The 26,789-nt window shown below is 34.0% G+C and overlaps 5 protein-coding genes across 7 annotated transcripts; all 5 read left to right on the top strand.

The window, feature by feature from the left end:
- Nucleotides 1-4,739: 4,739 nt before the first annotated feature.
- LOC111795995 (beta-1,6-galactosyltransferase GALT31A) lies at nt 4,740-9,376 on the top strand. Its single transcript, XM_087124278.1, has 11 exons — nt 4,740-5,233; nt 6,429-6,538; nt 6,612-6,666; nt 6,808-7,019; nt 7,099-7,162; nt 7,249-7,321; nt 8,147-8,267; nt 8,374-8,461; nt 8,549-8,674; nt 8,752-8,861; nt 9,058-9,376. The coding sequence occupies exons 1-11, from the start codon at nt 5,130-5,132 to the stop codon at nt 9,204-9,206; spliced, it is 1,212 nt and encodes a 403-aa protein (XP_086980404.1). The 5' UTR covers nt 4,740-5,129; the 3' UTR covers nt 9,207-9,376.
- A 2,105-nt stretch (nt 9,377-11,481) lies between these two features.
- On the top strand, nt 11,482-14,793 carry LOC111795986 (uncharacterized). Of its 3 annotated transcripts, XM_087124376.1 has the most exons (8): nt 11,483-11,643; nt 11,871-11,933; nt 12,039-12,450; nt 12,740-12,902; nt 13,072-13,248; nt 13,328-13,411; nt 13,572-13,653; nt 14,013-14,793. In XM_087124376.1, exons 3-8 carry the CDS (start codon nt 12,122-12,124, stop codon nt 14,459-14,461), a joined length of 1,284 nt encoding a protein of 427 aa, XP_086980502.1. In that variant the 5' UTR covers nt 11,483-11,643; nt 11,871-11,933; nt 12,039-12,121; the 3' UTR covers nt 14,462-14,793. The 3 variants fall into 3 exon arrangements, with proteins under 3 accessions (XP_023534423.2, XP_086980502.1, XP_086980503.1); XM_023678655.2 differs by having other exon boundaries at nt 11,482-11,933; XM_087124377.1 differs by lacking the exons at nt 11,483-11,643; nt 11,871-11,933 and having other exon boundaries at nt 11,950-12,450.
- Nucleotides 14,794-15,893: 1,100 nt separating this feature from the next.
- Nucleotides 15,894-16,703, top strand: LOC111796052 (uncharacterized). Its single transcript, XM_087124128.1, has 2 exons — nt 15,894-16,205; nt 16,306-16,703. Exons 1-2 carry the CDS (start codon nt 16,086-16,088, stop codon nt 16,429-16,431), a joined length of 246 nt encoding a protein of 81 aa, XP_086980254.1. The 5' UTR covers nt 15,894-16,085; the 3' UTR covers nt 16,432-16,703.
- A 1,771-nt stretch (nt 16,704-18,474) lies between these two features.
- LOC111795973 (granule-bound starch synthase 1, chloroplastic/amyloplastic) lies at nt 18,475-22,841 on the top strand. The gene is made up of 14 exons (XM_023678638.2): nt 18,475-18,632; nt 19,187-19,553; nt 19,643-19,723; nt 19,817-19,915; nt 20,000-20,089; nt 20,479-20,542; nt 20,636-20,736; nt 20,842-20,951; nt 21,041-21,284; nt 21,359-21,535; nt 21,618-21,809; nt 21,955-22,041; nt 22,149-22,277; nt 22,363-22,841. The coding sequence occupies exons 2-14, from the start codon at nt 19,194-19,196 to the stop codon at nt 22,477-22,479; spliced, it is 1,851 nt and encodes a 616-aa protein (XP_023534406.2). The 5' UTR covers nt 18,475-18,632; nt 19,187-19,193; the 3' UTR covers nt 22,480-22,841.
- Nucleotides 22,842-23,229: 388 nt separating this feature from the next.
- Nucleotides 23,230-26,482, top strand: LOC111795993 (glucan endo-1,3-beta-glucosidase 11). Its single transcript, XM_023678665.2, has 3 exons — nt 23,230-23,754; nt 23,870-24,978; nt 26,284-26,482. The coding sequence occupies exons 1-3, from the start codon at nt 23,694-23,696 to the stop codon at nt 26,350-26,352; spliced, it is 1,239 nt and encodes a 412-aa protein (XP_023534433.1). The 5' UTR covers nt 23,230-23,693; the 3' UTR covers nt 26,353-26,482.
- The last annotated feature ends 307 nt before the right edge of the window (nt 26,483-26,789 follow it).

Here is a 26,789-nt window from a genome sequence, read left to right on the forward strand (position 1 = left end):
ATGGGGACGTGGAAAGCAATCCTATCCCAGTTTTTAGAAAAACTAATAAATTAATATATTTAAAAAAATTGGTCAGATTATCTTAATCGAATATGTAATGTAGAGATATAGCAGAGAATAATTAAAATTTAAATACGTTTTAAAATACAAAATTTATAAATTAGAGTAATAATAATAATATTATTATTATTATAATAATAAAAGGTACGTTCATTTTGAAGGCCATTAAACCTGTATAAAGACAACACCGACTGAATTGTTTTTTATTGCATTTAAAATATTTGATTTTTTTTGTTCCTAAATAAATATGTTATAAATAAATAAATAAATAAATTTCATTGACGATGGTGATCTGAAATATTTACGAACATATAATAATGTTATCATTTCTTTTTTTTTTTGTATTTTCTATTTTTCATTTTTTATCTTTTAAAGATCTAAAAAACTATTTGGTTAACCATTTCTCATAAAAAAAACGTTGTTTTTTTCATTTTTAATTTTTTTTAGTTAAAATTAATTTTATTATATATAATATAACATGCGATAAAAAATATAGAGCCGTTTGTTTAATAAAATTTTAGCATCAAAACAAAATATAAAAGATAATTATAATTTAAATATAGCTTAATTTTTATTTTCAATAGGGGTGCATTCAACCCGACAACTCGGACCAACCCAACTCGAAGTTGAGTTGGATTGGATTAGCATTTCAGGTAGGATTTTGTTCATTTTTCTAAACCCGAACGGAATCAGTTCGGTTTCGAGTTCGTGGGTAAAACCTTCGGGTTGACCAAATCCAAATAAAATATATATAGTATATCAAGAACTTTTTCATATTAATGGATTTGTTAAAGTGGTACTTACCAATTTAAAAACTTTAATGTTCGAGTTGGACGCTAAACAAATGCATATTTTTTTAATTTTAATTTAAATATATTACTTATTATATAATACAAACGTTTATTAATTATGATTTTTATTATATAATACAAATGTATATATCATTTCTTATATAATACAAAGGTTTATTAATTATGATTTATTATTAATTTTTTTATTATATAATACAGAAGGTATGTATATTTCTTATATAATACAAAGGTTTGTTAATTATAATTTATTATTAATTATGACATTTATTATATAATACAAAGGTATATATCATTTTTTATATAATACAAAGATTTATTAATTATAATTTATACAAAACTGTATATATCATTTATTATTAATTATTTTATTATATAATACAAAGGTATATATCATTTCTTATATAATACAAATGTTTATTAATTATGATTTATTATTAATTATGATTTTTATTATATAATACAAAGGTATATATCATTTTTTTATATAATACAAAAGTTTATTAATTATAATTTATACAAAACTGTATATATCATTTCTTATATAATACAAAAGTTTATTAATTATAATTTATACGAAACCGAATGTTTATAAATTATATATATATATATATATATATATATATATATATATATATATATATATAATTTTAAAGCATATTCTAATATACACCTACATTTAATTTAAATATATTATTTATTATATAATATAAAAATTTATTAATTATGATTTATACCTACATTTAATTTAAATATATTATTTATTATATAATAGAAACGTATATATCATTTCTTATATAATACAAAGATTTCTTATATAATTTCTTATATAATACAAAGATTTCTTATATAATTTCTTATATAATACAAAGGTTTATTATATCGTTTCTTATATAATACAAACGTTTATTAATTATAATTTTTATTATATAATACAAAGGTATATATCATTTTTTATATAATAAAAAGGTTTATTAATTAGGATTTATATAAATTTATTTAAATATTAATTTATTATATAATACAAATGTTTATTAGGATACAAAGATTAAATTTATTATAATACCAATGTTTATTAATTATGTTTTATACTGAAACAAGGTTGAATATTCCTAAATTATATATATATAATTTTAAAATATATTTTACATTTTAATATACATACATTTAATTTAAATATATTATTTATTATATAATACAAAATTTGATTAATTATGATTTATACATACATTTAATTTAAATATACTATTTATTATATAATACAAAAGTTTATTAATTATAATACAAAAGTTTATTAATTAAGATTTATAGGAATGTTTATAAATTATATATGTATATAATTTTAAAGCATATTCCAATGTACATACATTTAATTTATATATATTATTTATTATATAATACAAACGTGTTGAAGGTTCATAAATTATATATATATATATATATATATATATTATATAATTTTAAATATTTAAATTCTAAATTCTACTATACAACATTTAATTTAATTATATTATTTATTATATAATAGAAAGTTTTATTAATTATGATTTAAACCTGTATATAATTTAAATATATTATTTATTATATAATATAAAAGTTTATTATAATACAAAAGGTTTATTAATTATGATTTAGATGGAAACCGTGAAGATTCATAAATTATATATATATATAATTTTAAAGCATATTCTAAATTCTAATGTATTTATTATCTATTTGTTGTAATGTTATTATATCACAATTTATATATTTTTTAATTTTTTGATTATATAAGATCACATATAAATAAACATATTTTAATTAAAATATTTTTATATATTTTTTATTTTTTTTTTGTTATACAATACTTTTAAACTAATTATTTTTATTTATTGTTTATTTAACTTAATGATCTATCCTTAATATTATTTTTGTTATTTTAACCAATTTTCAAGAAATGTCGGTATTTCGTTGTTTTTAGTTTTATGACAATGTTGAACTAGTTAGTATGTTACAATTTTCACTCGTTATTTTTTATTGATTTTTTTTTAAATAATTATAGATTGATTTGTGTTTATTTGTGAACTTTTAATATATTTTATATGCGATTGTATCGAAATAATTATAAACGGTGGATAAATAAAACTTAAAATTTTTTTTGACAACCCAACCCGAACCCAACTCGACGGTTGGGTTGTAAAAAGTTTTGGGTTGGGTTGGGTTACGAATCCAACCAACCGAACTTTTGGTTGGAAAAAAAAAATTCCTCAACCCAACCCAGATCATGTACCCCCTAACTTTCAATGTCTCTCTTAACCTATATTGCTAGGAAGTATAATTACATATCTCAATTAATATTTTAAAGTTTGTTAATTAGAATTTAGCTTTTTGAGAATGTTTGCTATAACGACCACATCTAAATAGCGTGAAAATTATCTTATTTATAATCAAATAAATTACAAAGACATAGAAAAGAGTAATAAGTGGAAAGAAAAAATATATGGAAAGATATCTATGCTAAAGAGTCAAACATGTAGATATTTACTTATAATAAAATATGATATATTTAATACTAAATATCCTTTTTAACACTTTTAAATTTAATATAAATATGCAACAAATTATAATGAACACAATTTCGTATGATGTTTTTAAAATAGTGACAACAAAAGATTATCTACAAAATGAAAGTCCATTGGGGCTGCTACTGTTTGTCCTCGGCCCATATGTTTTAGTTTTTCATAAATTTTATGATCGGGATCCACTTTGGCCGCAGGGAATCAAATAATTAAATACACACAACTTTATTAAATATTTAAGAAGTTACTAAAGTAGATATTTAAAATTAAAAAGCTAAATTTTAAATTTGAAATTTGAACTCAAAATACAAATAGTATCCAACACGAAAATCAAACCGGAAGTGGTGAGTGGGGGCCACAATAATTTAAACCCGTGATGAATCAGCCTGCAAAAGTAGATGCCACGTGTCTCGTGTTTTTTCTCTCTCACACGTGTGTCCACATACACCCTCAGACACCACACGTTTTCTGTTATTGTTGAATTAAGTAAATGACGTAAATGTCCTCCCATTTTGGTGGTGCAATTTATTTATAAATTTATCAATTTTAAAGATTTTAATTTCTTCCATGATGGACCATTTCTTTTTTTATTAGACATTTATTAATTATATAGTTATATTTAGGCGAGTATAAACATAGGAAATGTAAATATTAAGCTAAAACGACATATCCTCTATCCCATAAATAAGAATGTGACACGAATTAAATTATTTATGTTATTAATGTGTCTATATATTTTATTTTATTATATGGTTCTTTATTTTAATGGAAAAATTATATTTTCTTTACAAGATATGGGCAACCTTGAAAAACAAAATGCAACTATTCTCTGTCTCTCGAGACCCAAAATTAAATATTTAAAAAATTTATGGAAAGAAAAAAAAAAAAAAAAAAAACAATTCTCTCTCTTTCCTTATTTATTTATTTATTTATTATTTTTATCCACTCACTTGCATGTGAGCTACACTTTATATGTAGCCTTAAGCTTTAATCAAAATATATAAAAAAAACAAAAATTTCTCTTTTTCTAAAAATAGGAAGTATAATTTATTTTTTACATAAATTAATAAATCTAAAATTAAGTCTATATTTTTAATTAAATTACTAATAAATGGGTTCTCTAAAAAGAAAACTATTTAATTATGATTTGATGTCATACTTAAAGTTTGTATTTTTAATTTGGCAGTGTGTATTGTTGTGGGAAAATATTTTTCTATTTATTGTAATTTAGCTAAAGAAATGGATGTATGAAATTATAATTGAAAAGCATCCTTAAAAGATGCAGAGAAAAAGACCCCAAAATCAAAATTAATACATCTGCTGGTGCTTTAGACACCGCTTGACCTTGACGGCGACGAGTAGGTGACTAGGTGGGGGTAGCAGAGACCCGAGTCCAATTCCATTTGAATATACCAATTTTTTTACATTCCCGTGAGGCAATGATTCCAGATTAATCAAAATTATTCAAAATCCCAACAGTTTTTACCATTTCGATTTCGCCCAGAACAGAGCTGCGAAGGAAAAATCATTTTCCAGGTTCCTATATTCCCATATTCCCACCACAATCGGAACCCTCTTTCTGATTTTGTTGCTTCTCGTCTCTTCTTGTTTCATGGGTTCTCTTTGCTTCTTCTTTCTGAGGCTAATCTCAAGAGAATAGTCTGGACGCGTTTCGTTGAGTTTTGGAAGCTTCTGGGCTCTAATGGGTCTGAGCAGACCCCACAAGGCCACCAATGGCTTCTCTCCCAGATGGGTTTTTCTATTTTGCATTGCTAGCTTCTTCTTCGGTATTTTTGTTGTTGACAGGTACTTTCTCTGTCTCTTTTGTGCCTGAGATCTTGTATTCAATGGAATCTTCTTGTTGATTTTGGGTAATGGGTGTTGCCATTTTTACTGAGGGTAGTGGGCTCTGTTCTTGAGCTGTTCTTTTGAGGAATTTGCCTGATCGGATGCTTGAAATTGTGTTTAGGCTGCATGGGTACTTTGATTTTTGGAGGCATTGTGTGTTCCTTTTGATCTCTGGGCTTCCTGGGGCTGGATCTTTTGGTGTTGCCCGATTAGCAAATTCTTGGTCAATTGCAGCAGATTCCTGTTTCTGATTTCTTCGTTTAGCTTTAGATGTAAACTAGTTAGAACAGTGCAAGCTATGAGAACTCTTTCTGATCGTGGCATTGGTTTGAAAAGTTGGTTTTGTGAACTTTCGAGATCTAGTATACCAAAAGCCTATCAATTTTGATTGTTACATTGTTAGTATCAAGTTTAATCTTTTTGTTACTGATCCTGAAAATAGAGTACCAAGTTTCTAAAGCTGGGATGAATTTTGATGTGCCTTTGTGAATACAATGAACAACTTTGGATTTGAGTCCTCATTGGCTCTGATTTCTTTAGGAAACAATTTCATGGAAGAATTACTAAAAAAATTGGTGGTACTGATCGAAAAGAAATCTGAGGGGCAATCCTGTTGTTGCAATGAAGCGCTCTAAACCGTCCATGGTCTCGTTATCGTTTCATGTACTTCTTTTGTGCTTCTTTCTCTCGTTTTGGGCGAGCTAAGGAAATGGGGAAGGGCTAGATGTGAGGACTTTAATCAGTAGATCCTTCATGTGAACATGGATGACTTTCATTATGTTTCACTGACTTTTAAAGCCTTTAAAATTGGATCCAGAAGAAAGAACTGCAATATGGGTTCTCTTTTTTCTTTTCTTTTAAGGGGATAGTCTTAGACTCTTAGGTAATGCTCGTGTTTTATGTGCGATAAGTAAAGATCGTCTTGGCGAGTTTAAATCAATTGAGTGAGTTCCTTGTGCCATGAGAGTTCCTCCGTTCCGTTGTAACAAATTCAGAATTAACCTTTACCAACTGTTCATGTATGATATTGTGCATATTCTTAATTATTATTACAAAGATTCATATTTCCAGTATCTTCTTCATGCTATGAAAAGTTTGTCCATTTAGATATGAAGTTGGTTGGTTGGTTGATTTTTTTTGTATTGTCTTGTAGGTTTTGGGCCGTGCCTGTGCCTGATCCAGTCGAAACAAATGAGGAGGCGTCTTTAGAGAAAGTTCAATCAAAAACCTCTCAGCCTATTGTTAATTGTGAGAAGAAGGCAAGTTAGAGTATAATAAATGTTACTTATTTTTTCTTTACAACAATATTTTATGACTTTGTTCGTGTCACAGGAAGCTTCCCTACAGGATGACATACTTTCTCGGGTATCAGAGACCCATGATGTTATCATGTAAGTTTCAGTCTCTTGCCTGTCTATGTGATGTTGAAGACATTTAGCTGTTCCCTTGTAATCATATCTCAAATTTCATGATTCACAATTAATTGTTGAGCCGTCCTAAGTTTGAAGCATATTATGGCATGAGTTTTTCAGGACATTAGACAAAACAATCTCATCGTTGGAGGTGCAGCTAGCTGCAGCTAGAGCTTCTCGAGCAAATAATGACGAAGGATCTCCTATGGTTACAGAGCCCGGAATCAAGAATTTGAAGGAGCGGCCAAAGGTTTTCTTTGTTATGGGAATCATTACGGCCTTCAGCAGCAGAAAGCGAAGAGACTCTATCAGAGAAACATGGATGCCTCAAGGTTTAACCATAATATAGTCATTCTGTCACAACTGAAACAAATTTGTTCCTTATAACACATGGTTATATCTAATTTTTAGGTGAAAATTTAAGGAAGCTGGAGGTGGAGAAGGGAATTATAATGCGCTTCGTCATTGGACATAGGTAGAGTTGTTATAAATGCATGCAATGAGCTGCAAAGTCTCATGTTTCATAATGTAATAGTTAATTTAATGTGTTCTGGTTTTCAGTGCAACTCCTGGTGGCGTGTTGGATCGTGCAGTCGATGCAGAGGATGCACAACACAAGGATTTCCTAAGACTGGTATGTTACTGTTAATAGATGTGCATTTCACGTATGCGAGGAGAGGGAAGAGAGAGCTAGTTACTGTCGGCAATTGGCGAGGTTCTTATGGGTTCAATTAATCTTCATTTTGTTAGTTACAGTTATTAACTGATATTAATAATCAAAATAAGCTAGCAAAGGACAATGAGAATTGAGAGAAGGGGAAGTCTAATCTCTAGAATGCTTGGAAAGATTTGTAAATTGCCCTTACTAATGCTTGTCTATTCTAAGCCCACCGCTAGCAAATATTGTTCTGTTTGGACTTTCCCTTTCGGGCTTCCCATCAAGGTTTTTAAAATGCGTCTACTAGGGACAAGTTTCTACACCCTTATAAAGAATGTTTCGTTCTCCTCCCCAACTGATGTGGGATCTCACATCTAGTAACTTTGGTGTAAGAGCAAATTATTTCTAGGAATGCCAAAAGGGAAGAACATGGAGGGGAAAATTGGTTCTGTTGAGGAGTTATTGGAAGTTGTAGTGGATGAAATGAGGACAGATTTATGCTAGGATCTACAGAAGATCCCAAGTGAGGAGAACATTAGCGTGCTGCTTGAGCGTGTGGAGTAAATTCTTTAATAATTATGGGCGACCCTAGAATTTTTATATGTAGATTGAGGCATGGGTGTAGCATCCCGACTTGCGTGGATGTGACAAGTTTTTTCACAATGCCATTCAATTTAAACAATGCTATTTATTAATAATGAACGAATCTTGTAGCACGTCGTTTCTTGAGTTACTGTGTGAAATAATGCATTAGTTGTGAAACAAATCAAGTGTACTTAAACTTGTATTGCTTTCTTACAGAATCACATAGAAGGATATCACGAATTATCCTCGAAAACCCAAATATACTTTTCAACCGTGGTTGCTAAGTGGGATGCAGATTTCTTTATCAAAGTTGACGACGATGTTCACATAAATCTCGGTTAGTGTTCTCACATTCTAGAATTATTGCTTCTATGTACGAGTGGTGCGTGTGTGTTTATGTTGAGGGTGGGATGCTGAGTGATGCCTCCCCTTGCTCTCCACAGGTATGGTTGGTTCTACTTTGGCTCGTCATAGATCGAAGCCTCGCGTTTATCTTGGTTGCATGAAGTCGGGGCCAGTCCTTGCCCAAAAGTAAGCAATTAAACACTGTGTACTCACGAACGTTATGTTACTTCCCGGAATGTTAGATCAAATACTAACTCGGTAATATCTTTGCAGAGGGGTTAAGTACCACGAACCTGAATACTGGAAATTTGGCGAGGAAGGCAACAAGTACTTTCGACATGCAACTGGGCAAATTTATGCGATCTCCAAAGATTTGGCTACCTACATTTCAGTTAATAAGTAAGTTCATAGGTGTTCTCTTGGCACTAGAGTAATTTGGTGTGTGCACTTACAAGAAGAATTTGCTTCTTGTCTAGGCCCATACTACATAGATATGCAAATGAAGATGTTTCTCTGGGTTCATGGTTCATTGGTCTTGATGTGGAACACATTGATGATAGGAACCTCTGCTGTGGCACTCCACTCGGTAAGACGATACCTTTTCCCTTCGCTTCGCTTACTCGATCGTTTCAAAATTTCAATTCATCATGTCGAAAAACGAGTTAATATCGCATTTCGTTTCATCAAAGCTGACTCAAATACCAAAAGTTTTCTTGAATGGATTTGAATGCGATTCTAGATAATGAAATGTGTGATTGAATTTGGTTGAACTGTGGGTTTAGACTGTGAGTGGAAGGCTCAAGCAGGGAATCCTTGTGCTGCATCATTTGATTGGAGTTGCAGTGGCATTTGCAAATCAGTGGAGAGAATGGAGGAGGTACACCAGAGGTGTGGGGAAGGCGATGAAGCTATTTGGCATACCAGTTTTTAGAAGCCCTTTGAATTTGATATCATTATTTCTTGTCTTTGTATATTTGTAGAATATTTGTTTGTACCATCAACACAAAACTGATACTCACAAACCCATGCCCAATTTTTGCCTATTTATTATTTCATGGCAGTGGGTGTTGATTAATTTAATGGTTTGAAGCTATTATTCAATCATCCTCCACTTTTCGTTCGATATTCTAACAAATTTTTCTCGAGAACAAGTAATAGTTAGAATGTTGAAGAAGAAGAAGAAGAAGAAGGTGGGAAAGCCCCAAAAAGATGTTAGGCGGAAGAGGGCGTCGCCATTGCTAAATCTTTGACCCAAAATTTGTGGCATTGCTTGGCTGTGCCCTGTATCCCTTTGAAACAGAGACATATGTATGGTCGGTAGTACATTTTCTTCTTGGTTTGGTTTTGTGGGTCACATCCAATCCAATAATCAACTCGAGACGTCGGTGTGATATCGTAATCATTTACGTTAATATAAACACAATTCAATTAATTAAAATATGCATTCCTATTAGTAGGTCATAAGGTTGAATTGAGGTTAATAAAAAAAGTCATCTCATCGAGACTACTTGATTTTTATTAGTAGTGCATGCTCTCTCGTTAAGTTGTTGATTTAGTAACATAATCTCGGATTGAAAAAAAGTAATACTCGATTGTATTTTACCTTTGAATCATTCTAGCTTGAATGTTAGGAGCTTGTTTACCGAACAAAAGTTATCTACTAATTTGATTCATAGATTTTGTTATCTATTTTATAAATATATTTTAAAAGCTATAAAGTTAGTTTTTAAATTTTATTTTATTTATTTTTTATTTTTACAATTGGACTAATACTTAAATAATTTCTAATTATAAAATTAAAAAAAAAAAACAACAAATAATTACCTAGTGGTGTCTAAAATATTGAATTTAAATATATATAGTTTCGTGTATATTATTCTTTCCTCATACCCGAAATAAATATTTCGTGGTGGAAGAAGCAGCGAAAGTGACCAAAATTCTGAGGTTTGAAAATCAGTATAATAATTAATTAATTAATCAATTAATTAATAAACAGTTGGTGGTTGCGACCACGAATAAGTTCAAGATTTTCATTTCAAGTCTGGAATATTGGAATATTGACCCTTTGAAAAAAAAAATAAAATCAAATCAAATTTTTAGAAAAATTATTAATTTGAGAGGCAAATATATGATTCACTCATGTATCCCTCATTTTCTCGGGTGTCACGATCACAATCACAAACGAATAAATTAGAAATAGTTCCTAAAATTGTGAAAATATTGTGTTTTTTCTTGAAAAGATACACCAATGCTTCCCCCAACTATGGATCTCAACACATGTGTTTTGCATGCAAAAATAAAAAGGATTAAATGAAAATAAAAATAAAAATAAAAATAGAGTTTATTAGTGGTGATTTGTCCAAAGAATGAAGAATAAGTCCAATTAATATTTATTTACAAATTCATATCCAATGTGACAACTTAGCATTCCACCAACCCTCTTCCTTTAATATTAAATTAATTACTTTCATAGGTCAAACTCACTATTTCTTTTCTTTTTTTTTTTTCATAAAAAAAAGCTGCCTAATTAAACAATAAATAATTTTATACCCAGATATATAAATAATAATAATAATCGGTTGCTCTTTTTAAATATATATAAAGCAATTTTCAATTTAAATTATTATTTTTATTCGTATTAATATTTAGATTCTCTTCCTATGTCATATTAAATTATTAAAAAAATATGTAATTGGCTTTGAATATGTCATCAAGAATTAATATTTGCAGACAAAAATATAATTTTCTTTGCCTCATTTTAAGGGGTTATGACTTTGAAATAGATTAACAAACTTATTTATTAATAGTTTGTAGCTATATCGGGATTGCATTCAAAGTTTCAAAATAAAATTTTGACCCAATGTAATTCCACGTGGCATGTCGTAATATAAAACTTTGACTAATTTGATATAGCATGAAAAAATGGAAACGAAACTGTAGAATAAAATAAATAATCTACATGATGTTCAAATAAGGTTAGAAGCACAGTTTCAAAACATTTGTGACCAAATAGCTAATTCTATTCAAAATTGAAGGATTAAGCATTTGAATGGATAAAAGTAGGACACTCAATTCCCAATTTTAGCGACATTAAATTACACCATTATCTTAGTATCCGGTCGGTACACAAATCCCATCTTTGTTAATGCACCAAAAACCCACTAATGGACCCTTAAATTTAGTCAAATTTTTCGTAGAGTTGAAAACGAGGAAGAAGAAGAAGAGAAGAAAAGTTTCAAACGTGAAAAATGCAAACGCGGTGACAAAAACACGACCGATCGCTGTCTTGGAAATTGGTATTTGGGCATTTTAATGGCGATTTAGAGAGCGACCGACCATACCCATCTGCCATTTCAGCGTGATTCCAAGTTCGGCCAAACTCGTTGATTCTTTTTGTGATTTTGAGAGAACCCTTTCTTCTGTTTATCTATATTTAAGCAACGAGGGGGAGATATTTAGAGTTGAATCTGTTTTGGCCCCAAATTTTCTCTATAACCCGAGAAATTTATCTGGCTCTTAGAGGAGTTCATCTTCTTTTCACCGATTATCTCTGGATTCTTATCCATTTTCTGATCTTCTGTTTCGCCCCTCGCAGAAAAAGAGGGAAAAGGGGCGGAAAATTATATCCGAATCTCGGTAAAATTATACCCGAATCCCGGTATTCTTTCTCTCTTTCATTGTGCTATAATGATTGCATTATATATTTCCGTTTCTTACTCCGTTTCTCAGTAGTTTGATTCTATTTGGTCTTCGCGATTGGCAGCCCTCACCCAATTCCTTCGCTCCTTGTGTTCTCTTCGCTATTTGGCTTTGTGGGTCGTTTCGTTTTTTTGACTTTGGGAGCTGATGGCGGTGGATTCGTTCTTGTTGGAGGCGGCGGAGGCTTCAACTGCCTACGATTCAGCGTTTAAGATTTTGATGTTCATTGTTCGTTTGTGGGTGGGGATTATTGTGGGGGTGTTGGTGGGATGGATTTGGAAACCTAAATGGGCGGATTTCGGTAGTGATTTATTCCATTCTTCAAAGTTGAAGGACAATCTGTTGTCTTGCTCTGTTGGATCAATTTCTGGCTTGGATTTGGTGAAGATTCAACTACCCAGATGCTTGAATTTGATGTCAAATTGTGTGGATGAAAAAGAAGTTCTACTTGACCCACCTACCACCGCCCTCTCCAGGTTTGTTGCTTTCAATTATAGCAACGATGATGCTTGAATTTGATGTTTATTTGTGACTTTGTGTTTGATTTAAACTTCTGGGTTTCCTTTATCACTTGTTCATGTAGCATTCAGTCTGAATATTTAAGCTGATTGGTTATGGAAATCTTGTTTTCTAGACATATTCTCAACATATCGAGCTTAGAAATTCTAAGGAAACTAGACGTGACTATTGGATACTAAAATCTGCTCTAAAAGTTTTGAGAATAGGTTATGATATGTTTAATCTCTAACACATTCTTAACCACAGTTCATCGCAACTCAAAGGCGAAAATCGAGCCCAGTTAACTGAGGAGGATTTAAAGCATTTATACAGGCTTGTTGAGGAGAAAGATGGAGGAGCCTCATGGATTCAAATGATGGATCGCTCTACTGCTACCATGAGCTATCAAGCATGGCGGAGAGACCCTGAGGTACACAGCTAGCTATCCATTACATTACTATATTCTCTTGTGTTTATAGACCTTCTTTGTTTTGAACGAATTTGGCATTATGATTAGTGAAAAGTTCTTGAATGTTTGATGAAGACAATTGTTATGAGTATCTGCATATTGAGGTGTGTTATTATGGTTGTTTTGCCAGACCGGGCCACCGCAGTATCGAAGCCGAACGATTTTTGAGGATGCAACACCTCAGATGGTGAGGGATTTCTTTTGGGATGATGAATTTAGACAGAAATGGGATGATATGCTTGTAAATGCTCAAACTTTGGAGGAGTGTCCTACCACAGGGACCATGACAGTCCACTGGGTGCGCAAGGTGAGTGAAGCTTGTTTCTGTCACCCTTATCTTTTAATCTTGTTTGTATTGTTTTCTCATTGTTTTTATGTCTGTGCAGTTCCCTTTCTTCTGTAGTAATCGAGAATACGTGATCGGACGAAGAATTTGGGAATCGGGACAGTCATATTACTGTGTGACAAAGGTAAGACATACTATGCTGGTGTAGTACTATCTTTCCATGTTTGTCTGTTCTTCGCGATTCGGTTAATTCTTTGATGTAATCAACCCTTAAAGTCTTTTGCTATGTTGTAAACACTTGGTTTTCAGGAAATAATAGATTTTCTTGGTTTCTCTTGATTCAGGGTGTGCCTTGTTCCTCAGTACCTAGACAAAACAAGCTAAAACGTGTCGATCTCTACTACTCGAGTTGGTGCATCCGTGCAGGTAACTAAGTTCTTCGTCATCTTGTTTATTTTAATATGTTGAACAAGTAGAATTCCTACTCTCTTGGCTGCAACGTTCACTATACAATTTTTTGGATGGCGGGGAAAATAATTTATTCTGCGAGATCCCACATCCGTTGGGAGGAGAGGAGAACAAAACATTCTTTATAAGGGTGTGGAAACCTCTCCCTATCACACACATTCTAAAAACCGGAAGCCCAAAGAGGACAATATCTGCTACTGGTGGGCTTGGACAGTTACATATTCTATGCATCAAAGTAGTAGCTTAGAGTTCTGAATTGCTTTTTTGATACAATTACTGTAACTAAAGGAGTTTCGTCTGGCTTGTATATGGAACAGTGGAGTCGAAAACGGGGAACGGGCAGCTGAGTGCATGTGAGGTGTCGCTATTTCACTACGAAGACATGGGCATTCCATGGGAAATTGCCAAGCTTGGAGTGAGGCAGGGGATGTGGGGAGCTGTGAAGAAGATGGATCCCGCGTTACGTTTGTATCAAAAGCATAGAGCGACCGAGGCCCCGGTTTCGAAGTGTGTAGTGATGGGGAATATCAACACAAAAGTGAGTACTGAGTTTCTGAGATGCTCAGAAGAAGATGCATCTGATGATCCCACAGAGGTGAACAAAAGGTTGGAGCCCTCTGAAAAAGCAGCAGCAGGGAAGAACTTTCCAAAGCTTCTTATGGTGGGTGGAGCGATTGCCCTTGCTTGTACTCTCGACCACGGCCTCTTAACGAAAGCAGTTGTATTCGGAGTTGCTCGGAGATTTTCGAACATCGGAAAGAGATGATCGGTGCAAAGAAGCCCGTAATCAGCTTCAGCTTTGAAGAAAGTTCTGAAGGTGGTAATTTTTTTTTAACCCTCTTGAGTTGTAAAAAGAAGGTTTGGAATGGGGAAAGTAGATTTGTATGATTGTATTTTGTTTTCCCATCTCCTCATCTTCCTGTTATTTTGGAGATGGAAGTGTTTGTAGAATAATGAGTAGGGGAAAGTAAGAAGCAATGTTAGGTAGCTGTTTTTTTTTTTAATTTTTATGGCCATCTCTTACCAGCTTTAGTCCCGATTCTCCAATATACGAGAACGAAGAATTTAAAGTAATATATGTCAATTATTGCTTAGTTATATTTACTTGCTCACTGTAAGAATGTTTTTTTTTTTTCTTTATGATTGGGTAGATTTGAGACCGATCTCTGGGTTGATGATTAATACTTAGTTGTGCCAATTGATCGTGTTGGGATCGCAAATTTAGTATATAATTAAATAAAAATTTGATTTATCATTAAATAAAAATAAAAATTTGATTTATCATTAAATAAAAATTTGATTTATCATCGAGATAATGTAAATTATATATAAATCATTGTAAATTTTATTCTTTTAATTTTCTATTATAATTATGTTTTCTCTCTACATAGTTGAAGTACTTTTTTAGATGATAGATTATATATTTTCTTTTAAGTGTTTTTTTATTTTAAAAAAATTATATAAAAATCACTTCACACCATCTAAACTCACTAAACCTTAAACATATTAAAAAAAAAAAAAAATTCAAATCAACTTATTGTTCTTTTTTATATATATTTTGAACTATCAAATTCACAATGATAAATAATTATTTTAGAAATGGATTTTTTTTTAATCACTAAAAAATGGCAAACATTAGCCCTTTTGGGTTTATATATATCAAATTTTGAATTTCAGTTTTAAAGTTTTTAAATTGGAATGAAATGGTAAATATTTTGATTTTATTTTATTTTACCACAAATTTACAAACTAAACATAAACAACCAACACTTTGAATTTTAGAGACTATAATAAGTGATAAAGATGTTTACTAATCATAATTAGAGATGTTCTTGAATCCAGACAAATAGATATTTAATAAAAACAAATAAAATTCATTAGAAGTTATATACCATTTCAAAAATTAAAACTAAAAAAACAAATAGTTATGGAAAACAATAAAATTAAATAAATAAATTAATTAAAAGTTGCAAAACATGGAAACTTATAAATCGACCAAATTGACCATACAACTTTTTTTTTTTTTTTTTTTTATTGTATAAAATATGTATATATTATAAAAGCGCCACGTGGAGAAGTGGGGTCCATGAGATACGAAGTGAATGAACGGCGTAGAACGAACGTAGCTGCAAAACTAAGCGGAAGAGCGGATCTTAAATCCCAATTCAGTTCTGTTAAATGTGAAAAATCGTCAAATTTTATACACATGAAAACACGCGAGCCGCTGAATATAAAAAAGAGACCTCCCCTCTCCCCCCCCCCAATTGCTGCGCCGCTTGTGTAGAATTTCATTGTCGATCCTTTCCTCCATTCCCTCAAGTCGGCCGAGATCCGGCTACTCGTCGGATTTCGCCCTCGTACGACCTGTCCACCACCTGCTCCGACGAACCATGAAAGGCACCTGCACGTTGCTCGCCTCTGTCCTCGCAGCCTCGACCATGGCTTTCTCCTCGTCTTCGTCGTCCTCTAGTGGAGATCGCGACCTCGCTCTTTATCCTCCTTCTCTAGAGGTATAATCTTCATCGCCTTCGATTTTGAATGTTCTGTTTACAACTTCGAGGATTTTTCATGGCCTAATCTGGTTTTGATTTGGCGGATTGTGTTTTTTAGGGCTTCGTTTCGGATTCTCGTGCGAACAGAGGTTGCGGCTCGGATTCATCATCGGAGAAGGAGAAGTTTGCGCCGAGGTTCGATGGATTGAAATTCATTGAGACTTTGGTAACTGCTCATAGATAATACAATCCTTAACCCTTAGGGGGGACCGTTCTCGTTCTTCGCTTCGTCTCTTTAATCGTCGTCGTCTTTTTTTCTTTTTTGTTATCAAGATTTTGCGTATCGTATTCAGTTCCAGAATGATTATTAGAAAGAGAGATTTTGTTTTTTTTTACAATTTGTGGAGTGATTTTACTTGACTTCGAGAAGTCATGGAAAAAAGGAAAATCAAGAGGATTTTGTGCGAGTTGCTCTTGTCTGTAACGGAGTTTGAATTGAAATTCATTATTGAATGATCTGTGTGTGTGAGAATATGAAGAATTTTCTTTAGAAGCTTTTATTTTTAAATTGATCGAGTAAAAATGATCGGATCGTGGATTTGTAAATCTTTAGGTGAAGACAAAATGGTTAAATGAAATCTGAAGCATGAGGAATCACCAAATCAGTTGATACCTTTTGGAGGGAGGGGGAACTCCCAAGTTGGTGTGTCGTGTGTGTATGATGACAGTGAATTCATGAATCATGAGTTTTGTTTGTTGCCTTGTACACATCATTCTCCAATTTCGTCCCGTGGATTTTAATCAAATATTCCATGAATCACACAAACTTCACCCATATTCAATGAAGTGTTTGAATACCATTACTAAAATACAAAAATTTAGAAAATTTCGAATCTATGTTAGACGAAGGGGCATATTCCAAACATTTTGGATTGGATGGGATGGATGATTCTAAGGAAAGAAAAAAAGGAAAATAAAACAAATAAAAAAAGTGGAAAAGTTGTGGTAGCGGCAATGGCATTGCCTTGAAAGGAAAGGAAACATACATCACGGGATAAGAATTTCTTTAACACAAAGTCTCAAAAGTTATATCTTTATTCTTTCCTTTCTTTTTTTAATTTTAAATTTCATATTTAAACTCACGTTTAATTTTTTTTTTTTTTTTTTTTTTTTATTTTTTATTAAAGTGATTGGTATAATATTGTATATGAATTTAGAATACTTTTTAACTATAACTCGACACAGATTAACTTTATAAAAGTTTAATTTATTTGATGAATTCCATTCTATTATTTTTATCTCAAATAATGTAGATATTTTTTTCCTCATCAAATCTTGCTTGGATTAAGAAACAAATTAAAATAAAATTTAAAATGTCCACGCAACCTAGAATGTTTGGCTACATTGTTCTTAATTTCCGAAAAAAATTCTCCCATTTGTGTTTGGTATATTGTGTCATTCCATTTATGAATTGCATGGCACGTGCTCGTGTTTCTTAAATTACAGGCACTGCAATTATTTTTCTTTCCAATTTAAAAAAAAAAAATTGTAAAATATATAATATAGACGAAGAGGAAAGACAAAATTAGAGGATATAATTAAGAGAGAGAAAAATAAAATAAAATCAAGGGTGGGAGAGAGACATGTCAATGTTAATTATTGCAAATTGGGGGTCGCTTAATTGATTCAATCGTTTAAATCTCTACCTCCGTTTATATTTTTTTAACTAAAATATTAAAATAGACAATTTATAATAAATATTTCTTTAATTTATTATTTCTAAATTACCTTGTCGTTATGGGTTTAACTAAAAACTATTTTATCTAATATTTATAAACGTTAAAATTAAGATTCAGTTAAATTAAAAATTTGATAAAATTAAATCTCATAAACAGTAACTATTGTTTGATATATTATAATAAACAATCCCTACCATATAGACTAGTTTTAATATTTTTTATAAGGATTAAATTAAATTTTAATAGAAATTGTAATTTTTTTTTTTTTAATTGGAAAGCAAGGGGTACTTTAGCCTTAATTCTCCACCGTCCATTCACAAATTAAAAAAAAAAAGAAAAAAAAAAAAAGAAAAAAGCAGAGAAAATCAAGTGGACGTTCCTCATGCATTATTGCGTCCCATCAGTGGGACCATTTCCAAGTCGAACCGCTATTAAATAGCATGCCATTCCGACGTCGTTTTGCTTGAATGAAATATCTCAAAAAACCTAAAATTTTCAGCATATTCCCGATGATGATGCCATGGCCCCACTTCTCACGGGCTTGCTCACACGCCCGACCACTTAATCTTCGTCACGTTTCAGCCACGAGAAAAGCCTACAAGTACTGGCGGTCCTCCGGAGACTTGCAATTTCAGGTGCTCTTTGATTCCGAGCATTAACGTTTCGACTGGAGGCGACATTTTGTTTCCTTCTTTGTTCATTGCCGGTGAGTGATCAATCGATCTTCTTCTTCTTCTTCTTCTTCTTCAGTACTCTCCGCCATTGTATCTGCTTTGTCATGACATTTTAGTTTCCCGCCATTTCTTTCGATTTTCGTTCTTTCAGTGCGATCAGTTATCGTTTCGTTTGGTTCCTTTCATTTTTTTGGCTTTTGAATTCTGGTAGTCTTGCTGGTTTCTATTTTCTCTTGCTTTTGTCATTCTTTGGTAAGTTATTGGTCATCTCTATCGTCTGTTTTTTTTTTTTTTTTACTAATGCTTGTTCGTGGATAAGTTCCCGTTCCGAAGGAGTTCTGATCTGTGTTTGTGTCGTCTTCTTCCTTCATCGTTTGAAAACTAGTTTGTACGGTAGCGGTCTGAGCGAGAATAAGCATGCTGTTCTTCATTTCGATGACTTCTGAAACGTTTTCTTGATTTGCATGACCAATCATTTCATTATTTATTTATTTTTCCTCAAGTAATTGGAGTTTTACGTATTTTGACATTTTATTTGTGAATTTATTCGCTTGAATTGAGTCTGTTTTTCTTAATGTTGTTTCAGATCAAGGATGGCGTCCATGGGAGCCGTGACTGTTTCCAACTCTGTGTCGAGGAGTTCTCTCATCGTAAGTCATGGGCATTCGGTTTCAGAGACCAAAAAGAGCCTATCGCTGGTTGGCCTGAAGAACCAAGTAGAAACTCACAAGGGATTGAAATCGTTGAACAAATTGGATATGCTGCGGAAGAAAACCCCTTCGAGTGCTGTTTGCAGGACTGCTAGTAGGAAAACTGATGGAAATTGTAGAACAGCTGGGAAAATTGTGTGTGAACAAGGGATGAACATAGTGCTTGTGGCTGCTGAAGTTACTCCATGGAGCAAAACTGGTGGGCTTGGTGATGTTCTTGGAGGATTGCCTCCAGCATTGGCTGTACGTGAAGGTTTTCGATTCATTTTCAGATGTAATTTTGTCTTAACTTTCTGCTACGGCCTGAATTATTGTCTACTTTTATCTTTTAGGCTAGAGGACATCGTGTCATGACAATAGCTCCTCGCTATGATCAGTATAAAGATGCTTGGGACACTAACGTAACAGTTGAGGTAAAGAAGTTTCTCATCTCTAAAAAACCAACACCTTTTGTGGGGATGGGACAAAGTAACAGTTTTGTGATATGTTTTAATGAACATGACCAGATGCAAGTTGGAGATCAAACTTTAAATGTAAGGTTTTTCCATTGCTACAAACGAGGAGTTGATCGAGTATTTGTTGATCACCCAATGTTTCTAGAAAAGGTAATGTGAATTCCGCATTGCAGTCTGTATAGATGGTTCTGCCTGTTTCTTTCTTCTGATGCTTTGTATTGAGGATCTCTGCAGGTTTGGGGCAAAACTAAATCTAAACTATATGGGCCTAAGGCAGGAGTGGATTATGAGGACAATCAGTTGAGATTTAGCTTATTGTGCCAGGTGACTAATCTTATATTCCTTTTACTTGCAGATCGTTTTTTTTTCAGCCTTGAGGAGCGGGATAGTAGGAACAAAAATATATACATTTTCCTTGTTTTGTCTCCATATGATTTTTCTTGTTCAAGCTATGTTTCTATTCATTGCCATCAAAGTCATATAGAGACAACCAATGGAATTATAGAATCTAATTAGTTAAATTTCATTGAGTGCCATTTCGTAAAATTGAAGAGTTTTCTTTTTTAAATTTCATTTAGTCAATGACGTTTTTAAGTAGTTCATGCACAAAAGTACCCTATTTTCTAGGTCTTCATTTACTTCACTGAGAGACATGGTTTCTAGTGTTTGAACATCTATTATACATTTAACCATTGAATACCTGTGTTCATCAGGCTGCTCTGTTGGCGCCTTTGGTTCTAAATTTGAACAGCAGCGAGTACTTTTCAGGACCATATGGTATGTGTATTAATTTTTCCCCAGTGATTCAAACTAATTGTTAATAGTCCGGGAATGATTCAGAAAGATAATGCGCTTTGCTAATCATCGCAGGGGAGGATGTTGTATTCGTTGCCAATGATTGGCACACAGCTCTTCTTCCATGTTACTTAAAATCCATGTATCAAGCAAGGGGAATTTATTCAAGTGCCAAGGTATGTTTGTGCCAAATTTGTATTCTCCGTTTCAGTCGACTCGTTAGCATCATTATTGACCATAAAAATTACAAGGTCTGATATCGGACTCTTAAATGCTAACAGGTCGCTTTCTGCATTCACAACATTGCTTACCAAGGCAGATTTGCTTTCTCAGACTTTTCCTTCCTGAATCTGCCTGATCAATTCAAGAGTTCCTTTGACTTTACTGATGGGTGAGTGCCATCAATTACTTTCCATTTAACCTGCATCTCAGAAAATATCATTCTTCCGATACGTCCTCCTAAGCAATATTGGTTTCTAGGTATGAAAAACCTGTGAAGGGAAGAAAAATTAATTGGATGAAGGCTGGAATATTGGAAGCTGACAGAGTGTTGACTGTTAGTCCATACTATGCTCAGGAGCTTGTTTCTGGAGTTGAGCGGGGTGTTGAATTGGATAACAGTCTTCGTTTGACCACGGTTACTGGTATATTGAATGGTATGGATGTCCAGGAGTGGAACCCTGCCACCGACAAATACATTCCTATCAAATTCAATGCTGAAGCTGTAAGTTAACTGATAGGGTTCATATTTTTCTTTTATATTGATTGAAAAAATTCTTAACCAGTCTTCATTTTCAGGTTACGGAAGCGAAAGCTCTTTTGAAAGAAGCTCTTCAAGCAGAAGTTGGATTGCCTGTTGACAGGAACATCCCTTTGGTAGGATTTATTGGTAGACTTGAGGAGCAAAAGGGATCCGATATCCTATCAGCAGCTATTCCAACGTTCATTGATGAAAATGTTCAATTGGTCGTCCTTGTACGTATATATGTACCTTATTTATTTTGCCAAATTACTGTTGTATTTGGATAAAAGTTGATTTCCATGTTCTTTCTGCTAGGGAACTGGCAAGAAGTACTTAGAGAAACAGCTTGAAGAGCTAGAGATAAAATATCCTGACAAAGCTAGAGGGGTGGCAAAATTCAACGTTCCTTTAGCGCATCTCATAAATGCTGCAGCTGATTTCTTGATCATTCCTAGTAGATTTGAACCTTGTGGTCTCATCCAGTTGCAAGCTATGCCTTATGGAACAGTAAGTCACCAAGAATCTCCTATACATACAGTTATCTTCCCAACTACTTTACAGTTTACAGATTTGGAACTTTCTGATAGTTATCCAACTTTTGTTGGCACATCTATCACAGTAGCTTGAAAATGTTAATACGTTACAATTACAGATTCCATTGGTAAGCACAACTGGTGGACTTGCCGACACTGTTATTGACGGTTATACAGGGCTCCAAATGGGTGCTTTCAGTGTTGAAGTAAGTACCGAGTTTCAAATCCCCGTCATATGCTTCCTTTTTGTTCTTCGTTTTCTCTTGGATTTCATGTTGCATATTGTGATTGGAACCTGGTGGTGGTTTTCCAGTGTGAAACGGTTGATCCAGCCGATGCAGCTGCAATTGCTAAAACTGTACTAAGAGCCCTTGCACTCTACGGCAGTGCTGCCCTTGAAGAAATGAGACAGAACTGTATGGCTCAAGATTTCTCTTGGAAGGTAATTTCATCACAAATAAATAGCCTTTCTCATCACCAGATCATGTTATTTGAAACAATGTCGCTGTTTTGGGTAATTTATGCAGGGGCCAGCCAAGCTATGGGAAAAATTGCTGTTGAGCTTGGGAGTTGATAACAGTCAACCTGGAATTGAAGGGGAGGAAATCGCTCCTCTTGCCAAGGAAAACGTTGCCACTCCTTGAGAAAACTGGCGAAAGTGACAGATATATGTCTGCATAAATTTCTAGTTTCTCTTAGTATAGGGCTAATAATTGGTAATGGACGTGGATATGAAGAGAGGGAAGTGGTAAAGCAGTGAGATTTGATCCTTCAGAGCATATCCACAGCTGCCAAACAGCAGGCAGCTGAAATGGCTCTCCCCTCCAATTGATGGCCGCTCCTCAGGACATGACGGTTGACAGGTAGAACCCTGTATTTATTGTATTCCGCCAAGGAAAAAGAATTGGAAAATAAACTACGTCTGCAAATTTTGTTTTTAGCTTTTGATCTTTTGTTATTATGGAGTATGTATGTGATATAGTATAATGCATCTCCTAGTTTTTTCCTTGCCACTTGTTAATTTAATTCTTTCGACTTAAAAAGGCCAGCATCGAAAATTGCTTGCAGATAGAATGATGTTTGATGGGGTGGAGTAGAAAATTTGAAAAACATATATCATACAGGTTGGTTGATGTTAGTTGTTTGTTCAATGTTCATTGATTTAAAAACAGGCCATTAGGTTATAAGGGAGTTGAACCCTTTTGTGACTGATTCCCAAAAGATAAATGTGATGATATACAAGACATGGAGATGTAAAGGAATCAAGGCATCATGTGGAGATGTGAGGTGAGGGGAGAGGGGAGAGGGGAGAGGGGAGGGAATGGACAACTTCATGACTTGTAATTCAAATGAATTATTTGTTAAATTGGATACATATTGAAGTTGCATTATTTAATGAGATTCAAACATTTTGAATTTCCTAAATTAGAAGCTTGAGGTTGGATTAATCATATTTTAATAAATGATTATTTTAGGTGTTAGTTGATGAAAATTAATACATAAAACTCATAAAAACGAATTATACTAAATTGTGAAGTTTATTACAAAAAGTTTAAACGAACAGGTAACACTTTTTGTTTTTTGCCCTTTTCCCCTTTTTTGTTTTTTTTAATCAATGTTCTACAAATGACAACAACCCGCACGGCTCTTCACCTTACTTCCGCCGCACACTCAACTCTCTGTCCACTCTCCTACCAGACACCGGCCGACAGTTCACCGTCGACTTCTCCGGCAACCGACTCCGACGACGGCGTTTCTGTTCTGCCTCCAGATCGCTCCTCATTCTCACTCTTCAGTGCAGTGACTGGCATTTTCGGACTTTGAATTCCACTTTTAGGCTACTGAAGTTTCAAGCTCCATGGAGCTGAGAAGGTTCGGGTTCGAGCAATGCGGTTCGTTCGTTCTACTTCTGGTTTCAGGTGATCTGGAATTTCGTGAACTTGTGCTTTTTTTTGTTAGTTTAAGATGTGGATTATTGTGAAATTGTGGAGTGTTGTTCAGTTGAGAGTATCTTGAACCTGTTGTTTTGTGAAGGTTTGTTGTTACTGCCTGTTATGGTGAGTTCAATTGGAGTGAACTACGGTCAGATTGCGAACAATCTTCCTGCTCCGGAGAATGTAATTCCGTTGGTGAAAGCGATTGGAGCTACGAAGGTGAAGCTGTACGATGCGAGTCCGAAGGTTCTTCGCGCATTTTCTAATACGAGCGTGGAGTTCATAGTCGGACTTGGAAATGAGTACTTGGCCAAAATGAAGAATCCAGCTTGTGCTCAAGAGTGGGTGAAGAATAATGTTCAAGCGTACTTGCCTGGCACTAAAATCACTTCAATCTTCGTCGGTAATGAGGTATTAACCTTCAACGACACTTCACTCAGTGCTAATTTACTACCGGCGATGCAGAGCGTGCACACGGCGCTCGTGAATCTAGGGCTAGATAAGCAGGTGGCCGTCACAACGGCGCATTCTTTGGCTATACTTGAAACTTCGTATCCGCCTTCCTCCGGAGTCTTCCGTAGGGATTTAGTTGATTGTTTGGTCCCAATCTTGGACTTCCATGTCAAGATCGGCTCCCCGTTCTTGATCAATGCGTATCCTTACTTCGCTTACAAGGCGAATCCGAAGCAGGTTTCGCTTGATTTCGTCCTCTTCCAACCGAACCAAGGGATTTTAGATCCTGGCTCGAATCTTCACTACGAAAACATGCTGTTCGCACAGATCGACGCGGTTTACTATGCGCTCGCCGCTGTTGGTTACAAGAAGCTTCCTGTTCACATCTCGGAGACCGGATGGCCGTCGAAGGGAGACGAAGATGAGGCCGGTGCGACTCCGGAGAATGCAAAGAAGTACAATGGGAACCTACTCAAGTTCATCTGTCAGAAGAAGGGGACGCCATTGAGGCCGAGCTCGGACCTCAATATTTATGTGTTTGCTTTGTTTAATGAGAATATGAAGCCTGGACCAACTTCGGAGAGGAATTATGGACTTTTTAAGCCTGATGGTACGCCGGTGTATCAGCTCGGATTTTCCATTAACGACGCCGTAGGAAACGGGACTCACGGCACTTCCGGAACTTCCGACGTGCAACCTACGCCACCGGGATTTCCCACTACCTCCACTGGTTATTTGTCCATTTCTTCCGCCAAGGTAAATTTTTACCATTACCTTCATTGTTTTCTTAATGATTATTATCTTTTTTGCTTGATTTGCGTTGGGTTCATAAAGTGACAAAGTTAGAAACAAGCAATAGGGTTAAGCTAGGGCTTTCTTTATTTATACCCATAATCTTTCCTTTAATGATGGCACTCCAACCGAGACAACCCAGGGCAAACATAAACTAGAAAAGAGGGAATCGAGCAAGAGGGAAATTTGAGCGTGAGGGACTGTTGTTGGGCAAGAGATAGAGAGAAAGAGATCAGAGGTGTGAGGGAGGGAGAGGCAAGAATTTGAGAGAGAGAAGGCTATTGGGAGACGATTGAAACACGAAGAAGAAGAAAGTGAGCTGAGGGTAAACTAAAAACATTAAGCCCCAAGCCCAATTTTTCTCTCAATTTTAGTTTTAACAAGTCCAACGAGCCTGATAAATTTAAATCAATGAACCTGTCTACACTATGTGCTGTTTGCATAATTGCTCTAATCTTTTAGGTGACCTCATTCGTGACTTAGACCAACCTTAAGCCCAATAATTTACGTTCCCTTAACTCGTCTTAGTAAATAGGGTTTTGGCACCCTTTTCCCTAAAGTGCTTTGTGGATGGGACGTTGCAAATGAATGTTATTTGAAGTTTGAGACATTCCAAAACGAGTCTAATAGGTATTTAAATTTTCAATTTTATATATAATAGATTCTTACAAAAAAAAAAAAAAAAAAAAAAAATTATATAGGGACCTACTTCAAAATTGAGGATCTAAATTTATATTTAATAGGAAATATTTCATAATGGGAGTATGAATTGTAAAGAGTTGAGTGGGGGCCATATTTGTGATTGATCATTGGTGGGAGCACATGGATGCATCAGCCCAATTGCAACTCATTGGATTCTTCATCAGTTAACTTTAAGGCCATTCTAAAATTTTAAGTTGCAGCCATATGCCTATCCCCATTTCCTTTGACGTGGTCCTGAACACAGTTCGTCTTTATGCTTATTTTTTTACCTTGGCAGCACAAGATAAATGTGTAATATTCTCTACTTTTTTTTAGCTCCTTTTTGTTAAGAACATTCCAATTTCTTTTGGAAGCTCAAGCTTTCAAGTCAAGTTGGTAATGAAATGACCTCAAGCTCAAAACTTTTCTTGCAAGATTCCTCTATGCAATGCACTGCCACTGTGGAAAACCAAATTAAGTGATTAGATAAATTTGATTAACTTGCTGGTACATAAAATCATTAATTTCGCTGTTTGCTCGACGACTGTTAGTGGAGACTGATAAACAGTGGTGATGTTTTGGTGGCAGGAGAGAAGCCATTGTCTCGGATTCTTCTCAGTGTGCCTGTATCTGATGCTGTTCAAGTTGCTACTTTGAATTTAGGAGATTATTTGTATTTTCAGTGTATGTTTCCTAAAGATGCTTTGGATTTATTTCATTTATCAGAATCAGAATTGGAAGATGCTAAAGAGAATAAGAGGCAGAGTCGGATTTTGGAAAAGGTAAATATTCTGTTCCTTTCCTTGTATGTCTCTGCCTTTCTTTTTGCTATTCTTTTGTATGTGGCCATTACATATGTTATTCGGCTTCTGCTTTACTGCAAACAAAGGTGGAAATTATGAACGGAAGCCTTTTTTCTTATAATTTATAAAACAGATAACTAAGTGAGAGACAAATACTCAATCTTGTTCAATTTTTAAGTGAACATTGCCCCTATAGGCCGTTTAGGACATATCCTCTTTGGCAATAATCTGGAATAAGGACAGAAAAAAAAAAAAAGAATATCGACTCATTTTTTCTTTTCGGTTGAGTGC

Source organism: Cucurbita pepo, chromosome 5, assembly GCF_057944985.1.
Source record: "Cucurbita pepo subsp. pepo isolate OVF chromosome 5, ASM5794498v1, whole genome shotgun sequence".
Lineage (NCBI taxonomy): Eukaryota > Viridiplantae > Streptophyta > Magnoliopsida > Cucurbitales > Cucurbitaceae > Cucurbita > Cucurbita pepo.